At 45.8% G+C, this 11,534-nt stretch overlaps 1 protein-coding gene across 1 annotated transcript in view; it reads left to right on the forward strand.

Moving 5' to 3' along the window:
• The window catches only part of LOC119460966 (uncharacterized), a 15,098-nt gene extending 3,999 nt beyond the window's left edge, over positions 1 to 11,099 (forward strand). The window contains exons 2-4 of the mRNA XM_037722127.2: positions 4,364 to 6,777; positions 8,362 to 8,426; positions 8,869 to 11,099. Coding sequence (XP_037578055.1) covers positions 4,381 to 6,777; positions 8,362 to 8,426; positions 8,869 to 8,968 — 2,562 coding nt within the window. The 5' untranslated portion in view covers positions 4,364 to 4,380 and the 3' untranslated portion in view covers positions 8,969 to 11,099. The remainder of the gene's footprint in view (positions 1 to 4,363; positions 6,778 to 8,361; positions 8,427 to 8,868) is intronic.
• Positions 11,100 to 11,534: the final 435 nt, after the last annotated feature.

Genomic DNA, 11,534 nt, shown 5'->3' on the forward strand with positions numbered 1-11,534 from the left:
TCAAAGAAAAGGGGACCTGTGGAGCCATTTTGTGCAATCCGCATTCTGTTCACACATACCATATATATATATATATATATATATATATATATATATATATCAGTGGCGTAGCCAGAAATTTTGTTCGGGGGGGCTCAGGTTGCAGCGCGGTCTCCTCTCCTTATAGAATTTGTCGAGGGATCAAATGCATGAATAATAGCTGCATTGCCAATTTCATTGTATATTAGATGCTGCAAACAAATTATTGAACGCTATGCACTGTCCATTAAAATATGTATGTTTTCATAACAGAATACAGTCGTATGCCCCAAAAATTGTGGCAGAAATAACTGATATCAATGCTTCCGTATTTTGTTTTTGTCTAATTAATAAGTAAAGAAAACATCACATGAACTTTAGAACTATTGACGCTTTTCGCGGAGCAGCTTGTTTTAGAAAAACGAGATGGCGCTCACGGCGGCGCGCCATTAAAGCCCTAAAGGGCTTTACGCGCCATATCTCTGCTCAGCGACCGTAGTTCACGCGACCGCGCACGAATACGAATCCATTACCGCTTCTACCTTGCTTCTGTGCGATCAGCTGTCGGAAATGCAACTGAGTTTTCGCTAACACACTGTGCTCCAATCATGCTAGATTGAATAATGTGGATTGAAGATGTGTGCAGTAGTTGGCTGCAAAAATAGTGACTGGCATGTTAAGGAATAGAATGAATCTGTGTGGCGAAGTTCGCGGACCGCTGCTGCAACTGTCCGAACGTGTTACCGGCACTTCGTGATGTACGGCTTTCCTAGAGGATACATAAATTTGCTCATCCGCCAGCCTTGTATCGCTAATCTTCAAAGAATGGGCTTCATCCCCAGAACGTCGGCAACAGTGAGTACCACTCGTTAAACAATGACAAAGGGAGTAGCGCCGCTTCCTGTCATATAGTAAGTTTCACGCACGTTATCTATACACATCTGTCCAAACGTCAGGAAAACTTACGCCCACTCTATCGCCGACGTATCAAGAATAAGTGAATGGACGCACACTTGAATATATGGGCACTGTATACACACAAATGACGGACTACACCTATGGCGCACCAATGGTCGAAGCTGAATGTTTCGTGACGGTCCACAAGAGTAAGCAAGTTACTCGCTGTAATATATAGTTGCTACAAGGTATTACAATGTACAAAACAGCTACGTTTCAAGCCATGTGCGCAGCAAGAACAAATCTATCGGATTCGGAACTGAGCACACCCGCGAGCGATTAGGCAAAAAATAATCTGATAGTGGCCGCACCGAGGAACTTCACTGAGTCAGAAACTGACAAGCCACTGCTTCAAAATATTTGCCGAATAAAGAACAAAGAGCAAAACACACTAATCTTGACTGAATTCGTAATCGCAAAGCTTGGAATGCATATTTAGCCCCGCTTTTAGAAGAAGCACCATATAAACTGCCTGCGCCGTTTGGACATAGCTCAATCAGCTCCGAAAGCGCTTTTGCATGTTCTCTGAAGCTGTGATCAAAGCTTCGTGTCGTCCACCTAGTCACTGTCTACGATATCTCCGAAAACAGAGGTTTTCTAAGCCGCGCCGGCGTCATACATTTCCATTGTAAACAAGGAGGCAACGGAGGCAGTTGAGGCAAGCAATGGACGCGTCACCACGTGATCAAATATGACAGCGCCCACGGGATCGCCGCGAAAAGGGTCAATATCAGTTCGAAACCAGCAAAGCAATGCATGCAGCTTATATGAAAAACGCAAAGGCCATGAAATGAATAAGTTGAGGACAAATATTTTGATGAATCTTTGTCATTCAAGAACCTTCTTTACATATTTCTACTTATGCAACGGCCAGGAAGAAACCTCAATGACGCTATCCCTCGTTGCAATCGATTGCGCAGGAGCAGCTGTAATTCGTCGTGTATTGTAATTACACCGAGATAATACTCGCAGCAGTGAGTACAAATAAAAAGTGGGAGTTCTGCAAAGTATATATTAGAAATGCGAAGATAGAATGGAATATACAAATGCGAAGATACAACTCGCTAAAGGGCAAAAAAAGAGTCGCTGGAAACAAAGTTCACTGCTTGTATACACAAAACCTCGCAGTAAGATATTTAAAAATACGCATGAGTCTCCAATAAATCTACGTATTTAAGCAAACGTCAGTGTATATAATGCGTCAAATACGACAAATAAACATGTTGCTCAGTCACAGATAGTAAACTTTGAGCACAGAAAGACAGATGATCCTGTCAAGAACATAACTATGATCGCAGAAATCGTGATATGTACTTGGGCCATGCAGCGGTTGCGACAGTGCCATGTGGCTAGAATAATAGAGGAATAATGCATAAATCAGTACGAAAATGTGTAATTTAACTGCCTGCACAACGCCAACAATTATTCTGCACCCAAAATTAAAGGAGGGTATTCCTTCGTTTCAAAAAAGAAATAAAAGCAGGTAGCTGAAAAGGAAAGAAAAGGACAAACGAAGGCCACAAATGATTCGGTAAGTTTAACTATACCCAATATCCGAGTGTTTTTGGCGAACGCCGCGTGGGCCGGGCTTTCATTGAGCAAGGTCGGTCAAAATTGGTTATTGGTATCCTCTTAATTTTTGTATTCGCGTGATAATTGTGATCATGATGCTAACTGCTAGAATAAACGGCGAAAATTTCTGCGGTTTTAAAAGCTAATGAGCGGTCATACGTTTTCATAATTAAGAACTTATGGACCTGAAGAAACAGTGCTTTTTACTTGCATTGATTTTTGCTGCTTCGCTATCTAAAGGACAAACTTCTCTTGGCGGGAAAGTTGAGCGAAGCGGTCACGTTGATGCCGACGTCTCTGTGGGTGTATAGAAGCGCCAGCCTAACCATGCGTTCCACAGACATTGTAGAGCGCAAGTAGTTTTTTAATAAACTCTTGTTAAAAAATATTCTCTCTGCGCTGGCAGTGGTCACTGGAAGGGTGACTAGAAGCTGCAACAGTATTTACACATTTACATAGAACCTGCTGTCGCAGTGAGAGATGGGCATCTATTCTGGTGCTAAAACCTAAAAAACTCCCTTGATGTCGTTGGCATACTTGTTTAGGTACCTTGCCGAAACAGTAGGCTGTTCGATTCCAGCGATGTCCATCGTATCGTCAGGAAGTATGGAGAAGCAGCCTGCTTTTGAATCTAAGCTTTCTTTGATAATGTCACCACAAATTTCTATAATTTGGTTTTGTGCGCCTGGGCTTAAATACAAGGCAATACTGGGGCAACTTTCCAAATGGTTCTTCAAATATGTATCTCCACAATCAGCTCGCATGCGAAGAAGCACTCTGAAAATTCCTGTATTTTCAGCAGGGGCATTGCTTAAATCCATAGGGCCCCTGTTCCTGTGGCCACGGAGAGCCAGACCTTGTCGCCCGCAAAAAAAAAAAAAAAAAAAAAAAAAAAAAAAAAAAAAAAAAACAACTCAATAATAGGTTGTTCACTTTCTTCTGTTTTCTCATATTTTACTTTGCCTGCCCGGGTCCAGTTGATCAATCACATTGGGCGCGCTTCCTGAAAATGTTTGGAGAAAATTATCTGCTGCTAGCTGACAGTCACGGTGATATTTAGTATTTTCGTGTGTGTGGGAGATTGCGAGCGCGCGCTTCCATTTATGGAACGGCTTGGACACGAGCGTTCCAGTGCGCGCATGTTGGCCCAAGTTTATAACAGCATTAACCCCATAAAGTTCCAGAATTGAAAATCTTTTAAAGCATGCCTTTGGAAACTTCAGCGCACCTTTCGCGTCAAAAGTTTATGAGAACTTTATACCCATAAAGTTTCGTAATTGAAATCCATGCGCTCCGTATATTCCGCGGCCGCTGCGAGATGCCGCAACGCGCCCGCTCGCTATCGAAAAGCCGTTGAAAGTTTGAGCTCGGATGGGGCTCCTTGCGTTACGTGACTCCAGGTGCAAGGGCGTTGTCACTAAATCCAGCCCGAGTTCGCAATGTTCGTGCCGAAATGTCTTTTCGAGCGTGAAAAGGACATTGTCGACAAAATCCAGAATGATTACCGGCATCGGTGGTAGTTTTGGTCGGCGGTGCATGCCAGCACGACAAAATTTCGGGGAGGGGCTGAAGCCCCATCAGCCCCCCCCCCCCCCCCCCCCTGGCTACGCGCCTGATATATATATATATATATATATATATATACCGGTGCCGGTATGTGTGTGAACAGAATGCGGATTGCACAAAATGGCTCCACAGGTCCACTTTTCTTGACCGCTGCCCTTTGTAGTGTTCCTCGTCTGCGCCTCTTTTTTGCGTTCTTCCCAGATTATTGCAGACGAGACGACACTGATCTAAACAATTGTGGTCATTGCAGACGGGCTCTCACTCTGAATGCTGACGCCGGTGTGGTTCATCCTGGTGGCGATCGCCATTCCCTGTCAGGCGTACCTGGACGACCGGGTGCTCCTTGATCAGCACTGGACCGGATTCAGTCCCACGGTCGGCGGCGCGAGGCGAGAGGAGTCCAAGGCACCCATCCAGGGTCGCCGCCGACACGCATCCGCGCGACAAAGTGACAACGAACCCGACAAACGTTCTGCGGGCTTTCACCTGCGCAGTGCCGACATTGGGCCGCTGATGGTACGAGATATGCGGTCTACCACAGTACGTAACGCGGAGACTTCCCTCCGCTTTCGCAGCGACAATGTGAGAAGGCCCGAAGTTGCGGAGCGAAGCGTACGCCACGTTCTGAACAATCTCGAAAGGATGAGCAGACGAGAAAGGCTTGATGACGCAAGTGTACGTGGAGGCCGCACCGAGAGAGATACCTCGAGAACGTTAGATTTACCAAAGCAAGAACGCGAAATCGGGGACAGGACACTCCACAGCACAAACGGAAAGGTCTCGCACAGGACGGCCGACGAGCGGCGGAGAACCGCTGCGGACGCACCAACGTGGGTGAAGGAAGATTCGAGAAGAAGGGTCAGATCCGCCAATCGCGATCTTGTTCTTTCAGGCAGCCGACAGACACCCAGTCGCACAAGCCACTGCGACGATGGCGCGTCAGTCGTTCGTCAGAGGAAGTCTGTGGAGCGTATCGAACATAGGAATCCGATTGAACGGCGGGCATCGAGCTTGGAACGGCTCTCGGGACCCACTGAAACAAGGGATCAAGGCCGCCAGCTAGACGCAAGGCTCGAGGCGCCTCATACGCAAGATGAAAACAACCACGCGTCAAGGATTGGCGCAGTGCGTCCAGCCTCAAGACGCCAAACACGAGGTAAAATTAACCGCAACTACCGCGTTCGTGACGCCATGTACCAAAGCCGTCTGATCGTGGACCAACGTAACAATCTCCACGGTTTAGCGAAAACATTTTCTTTCCGATCGAAGGCGCTGTCTTCCAGAAACTTAGCTACAGGACGTCATCAAATGACTGATAGGAGACGCAGCGCGACGCTACCATTACAAGCCAGCACAGAGAGGGACAGAATAGACAATAGCCCTCACAACGAAAGGGTGGCAAGTGCATTATCTGGGCTTCCAAGACGTGAGATAATGCCGCCTAGAATGATATCGGCCGTACGAACACAGAATCATAGAGTAGACGGAGACGTGACCCGGAACGTGCGGCATATTAGACGTACTGAAACAAGGACGAGCGAACTTCGTTTTTCCTTCCGTGGCACCAGACAACGCGAAGTAAGACGTACTGGCGTCAACAAACGCTACGCCGTTGGTGCTACGGACGAGCGCAGGCCAGTTCGCTTTTTAGCCGAACGTGCACTGCCGAACATGTCCGATAAGCGCCAAGAAAGGCACGGCAACTCATTACCTCTTCTTGAAAGGGTGCGGACTTCAAAAGGGAAGGAAATTATGCTGGAAACACGGCACGACCGTAGTTTTAGGCAACATGACTCCAGGATCGATGTACGATCGATGTGCGACAGTGAACGTACCAGTTACGTTGTGGACAGAAGCTTCGCGGGCTCAGTACAGCACAAGTGCTCGCGGAAGGTCAGTGAAGTGCGTAGACAGCTGGGCGTCGATCACGAAAGGCTCGACCGGACGAACACAAGAGAGACATCAATCCAAGTTTACCGCGCCAGATGCCAAATCTGTAATGACGACGCGGCTTCGTCTCGCAATGTTGAACATGGCCGCCGGCTCTCTACGCCGGTGGACTCTTCGGCAAGGCTTACAAAACGAAGCCGCAACGAGGTTGTTCTTGGGCAAAGCATCATTGGGGAAGGCAGGACAAGGGCGCGTGCGAGTGTCACACAACGTTTCCAGTCTGTAGATCGGGCTGAGAGGCGCCGAGAACTTCGTCACGACAGCAGCGATGAGCAAATGCGCTTTGTCGACTCTCGTGAAAGAATTGTAGTGGACACCAGACGGAACAATGGTGAAGCCCGGTTAGCTATCGCGAAAATGCAAAATGCTAGACAGATTCGCGAAGAGTTCGGTTACAAGGCATCGCGAAGGTCTGCAGACGTGCACAGCCGCCTTAAGACGAACAGTAACGACGCCATGTTCGACACAACCAGGTCGATACGCGCCAACAGGCCAGCAGGAGATAGTTACCGTCAGAGCCTAGAAGATGCGCGGTCATCTCTCATCAGAACGGAGCGATACATTTTCGAAAGAAGACAAAGTGACAAGAGGGACATTGAGGACACTGTGCCCAGCGGTCGCCGTGACATTGCCATCACACATCAGCTTCTTAAGACAGCGCCACATTCATCAAGAAGGTTCCAGAACGTTCGTCCAACAGACTTTGGTGGACAGGTAATTTCTTCGTTGCATTTGTTGTTGTTGTTGTTTACAGCGAAGCTGTTAGCGTTTTTTTTTTTTGTGGGCTCGTTCTGTGCTCACCTAAAAACAGTACCGCCACCTAGCGGCCGTGGCCACTCAGACAGACCTTACACGAGAGCTGGAAAAAGGCTTTGTCTTTGAGTTTCCGCGTAACTGAATTGTTTTATCGTATACTCGAATTACAATATGGAAGCCTGCATCTTGTGTGCGAGTTTTACTTTACGAATTGTCTGATGCAATGGGAAAAATTCAGTTAGTTCAATAAGGCACTTGCGCTTGGCGGAGGGCCTAGGAAAATGAGGGTGTATGCTGCACTTACGCACACGTGCGTACACGCGCGTGTGACGTTCAGCTGCAGCGGAAATGGAGTAGCACAAGTGACCGATCACCCGATCAGATAAATTGCGGCATGCGACGCGGTTGTTCCCGTTGGCTGTTCCCTACCACGCCGAAAACGAGAGTGCAAGCCACCTCCTCTTTGAAAGATGAATCATGTGGCACTTAAATACCAGTGTGCACGGGAACAAGAGCGCCGCGTACCGGAATTTCCCTGCTCCGGTCATCGGCCACTTGTGCATGCTAATCTTTTTTCGCTGCAGCTGTATATCGCTTGCGGTCGTGGTACTTGTCTAATGTCGGCAACAGCTTCGCTGTGCATGCACTTTAAGAGAATGGAATGGAGATGGATCTTTTTTTTTTTTTTTTTTCAGAATGGATCGTTAGATGGCTAAGCTATATCCTGTTAAAATTGTGGAAGCCAAGATACAGTGTACTAGTAGCCAAGATGTGGTTTCAGACCGCTTCTTTTGACACGTCCCTTATACCCAAACTGGCTATATAGCTCTCTGGTTTTGATTTCTTTAGCGCATCCAAAGTCTAAATAATAATTTCTGGAGCCTTACATGCTAAATTTACACCTAGGCTACGAGGCGCCGAGATTAATTTTGGCTACCTGGGCTTCAAATGTGTAGCTGGCATTCCGTTCCTATCGGAATGATTTCGAAAGTCGAAACTGCGATTCTCGGCTGTACTCAGCAGCAGGAAGACGCTGATTGACCGGAGTAGATGGTATCCAAAGTATTGATTCCTACAGCACACACGCATGTACGTTTAGTTTTTCCAATAACCGAGTTTAGCATGCGGAACTCAGTTCTCCGTGCCTCATAGCCTATAGGTGTAAATTTAGGACGTAAGACTAGAAATTATTATTTAGACTTTAGATGCGTTCAAAAAATCAAAAACAAACAGCTATACTAGCAAGTTTGGGTATGAGGGACGTGTCTCAACAAGCGGTCTGCAACCACAACTCGGCTTCAATTTCGCAATTTCGACATGTATCCTAAATAGAATAATTAAAATAATGAATCTTCTTAATTACTAACCTCAACATTGCGACTTGTCGTGCGAAACGTCCACTTTTTCAAGTAATTCACCTGAACAGGCTGAATGTGTTATACGTTCATAGTTGTTTTTGTTTGTTGTCCTAGAAAAAGATGGTATAACTTTATTTATTTCAGCTATAATACACAATAATAAGAAATTGTGTTTCTGTTTCAGGAGGAACTAAACTACCCTGAAAAGCATCAGAAGAGCCCGCTGTTTTGGGATGAACTTACGTCGAGGTAAGCGATGGCACATTACTACGTACTACAACGATAGCTCTTTAACATATAGTCGAAAGACACATTGTAGGCTGTCAGAAGGCACTGCACAATAACATTTTCATTGATGCGGTGGGAATTGACTTATACTTAATGATGTTCTCTTTTTTATTATTCTTACACGTAAGAAGCGATGCGGAGGCTCGATCATTGCATGAGAACATTAAGGCCTAACAAAACGAATGCTGTTATCCTGAAAATAGCAATCGCTTCGCTCCAATACCTTTTCATACTGCCTTAGTTGACGGTCGCCTTTGTGTGTGTATGCAGCGATCAACTTAATTTACCTCAATAAAAGCCTCCGATCCGAGGTTCTATGTCCTCTGGAGAAAATTGTCAGGATATAAAGGCATGCGTTATACGCTTTTCTGCCAGTAGTCTGAGCCGTGCATGTGCGCGCCAGCTATTTCAGGTCAGACAGCGGCAGCCTGCTCGAGACGGTCCTGACTGTCGGCGTGGTTGCCTTGATGACCATGTCGCCAAAAAGGAAGCTCGTGAACTGATCACAGCTGGAAACCAAACATGCGCCAGCTCTACGCCGAACCATTGGGACCCTCCTGCCACACTCCCTGCTTTTTCCAGACCTTACAACACTGATGATTTCTTATATAGTGATCCGGTCGGCAATGCTATGCACAGCTTCGATGCATGCTGTATAAAATGACAAAAAAAAATGCAGATTAACTTCGACGACCTGTGGCGGCGGTCCTACAATAGACATCTCGAACAAAGTAGGTTGCTCCTCTGGTCCATGAAGTGGTTTGTGTAGTGTTCCTGTATATCTCCCATACAGTAACTTCAAAGTGCACATATTAGACTACGCTATTGCCTCGTTACATTACGAGGGACAATGGTCCTGTCAAAACTAAAAAAAAAAGAATGCCTGCTAGCTTATGCCAGAACAGCAGTTGGCTAGCATGTTCGCAAGAACCACTCTAAAATCTCAGAACGTATACATAACCATCCACTCCCCGATATATTATGCCCAATAATATATCGTATACGTATACCATATGAAAATAAGCACAATGAAGCCGCTTACTTCACGTTTAAATGCGCACCTTTCCAACCTTTTTTATGACCCCCAACCTCGATCCGTATTGCCACGTGTGAGGATTACCCTTTCACATAGAGGAAGGGCGTTCCTCTGTGCCCTCTCATGTAAATGTGTATACGCAAATCAAACCGCTTAATTACTTCTGAGCAAAAACTATAGAAATAAACGCCCAATATTCCCAAATAACCCCGCTTTTTATTCACATGCGCAAAATAGTCAAGACGATTGCACTGTCCTCAGGCCACACAGCCTTCCCAAGTAAATTACGTAGCCAAGATGTGCTTGACTAGGTTCTTTATATATCACTGCATGATGGCATTGAGATGCTTGTCCCTTATCAACATGCCTGGTTCAGGGACCACAGCTTGATTTTTATATTTCAGCAGATATGTTCGTTTCTAAGTATATAGCAAGCGCAACACAATTTATTACGCTGAAAGTAAGAAAAAGGAGCTTTGATGTGCTGCCTAGCTTATACAGCCCGATTAAAAGAAATCGTGGACATTATAATTTGCATAGGAAAGCAAAACAACCACATAAGCATGAAATGTATATCACATAAGCATGAAATGTATATCACTGATCTGCTATTTAATTAGTGATTTAAAGATGATGTTTACGTAGGTGACTTCAGGTCTGTCATTTTCCAAGGCCGTTCCATTTGAAAACTTTTCATACGCGATTGCGCGTCAAAATGTCCGCTGCTAAAATTTCAGACCACCAACTTCATTTCATAAAACTGCACCTCACGCGCCTGGGCGGAGGCGTGACGTAGGCGTGACGTAGGCGGACGATGATGCAATCGTCAGTTAACTCGAGCAAGAGCATTACGGAGACGAAATTTTGAGAACGGATATTACGACCGCACAATTGCGTAACAACAAATTTTTAATGAAAATGACCTTAGAAAGTGGCATGCTTTAAATGCACAATATAAACATACGTCCTAAAATCTATTTACATTACAGTCTCTGTTTAAGTGAACGCCTATTTATTATGTAATTAATGTCAACCTCTCTAAATAATATTGCGAGGAGGCAGTCTCCCTCTTTTTTAGCAAGAAAGAGATGGCGGCAGACGGCCTCTTTTTTTTTTTTCCCCCAAATAGAAAAATGCGTATAAATGTATAAATGTAAAATTAAAACCGTCAGCGCACTGACAGTTGTTCACGCAAGGCAGGCCGCCATATTGAAGAGAACACAGAATATGCGGCTGGTCTTATTTGTGATGCAGGTGCTCCATAAAATACAAATTACCAAGAATGGTTTCTCGTCCGAGTCGCATGGCATTGCCGACCGCTTACAACTACAGTCTTGTACGCCTGCTGTTATATATGTTCTCTACAAATGCTTGACCTCAGAAAGTTGAAATAAATATACTGTTGCATTGCATAATCCGTCTAATCACTTAACCGCCACACACAAATCTACATCTCTCTTCGTCAGCATATAATTCTACAGCCACGCCTGCGTCGGCAACTTCAATTGCAGAAGGTGAGTGACCCGGCGGGTTCGTTTCCCAGCAACGGCGGCTCTATTTTGATAGAGGCTAAATACGAAAACTCTCGTGTAATAGATATAGGTGCACTGTAAAGAATCCCAGATGGTCAAAATTAACCCGGAGCCCTCAACTAAGGCGTCCCCCAGTTCCGGGACGTTAACCCAATCATTCAAGGCGAGTGAATTCGTTAGCCCCTTTATATTTTACTTCTAACAGCAAGTACTGCATTCTCACTGCTTCGTGAAGCCTCTTGTGCGTCAGGCGTGCCTCCGAGATGCGCGCTCACCTGGCGTTTTGCTTCTGATAGCAAGTTACACGTACGTATCTCTACTGTCGGTGCCGACTAGTGCTGAGGTACGGTGGCTGAGGCACAGGTGCGAAGTAGCAGCTCTGCAGACGACACAGCAAACATGCACAAGCGCCGTTAAAACCGTGCTTGTGGCCATCTGCTGTGTCTACGCAAGCGCGGGTGTATTAACGCCCCAGAATCATACTGCTGATCATACCAGCAG

Source organism: Dermacentor silvarum, chromosome 8 (genome assembly GCF_013339745.2).
Source record: "Dermacentor silvarum isolate Dsil-2018 chromosome 8, BIME_Dsil_1.4, whole genome shotgun sequence".
Classification (NCBI taxonomy): Eukaryota; Metazoa; Arthropoda; class Arachnida; order Ixodida; family Ixodidae; genus Dermacentor; species Dermacentor silvarum.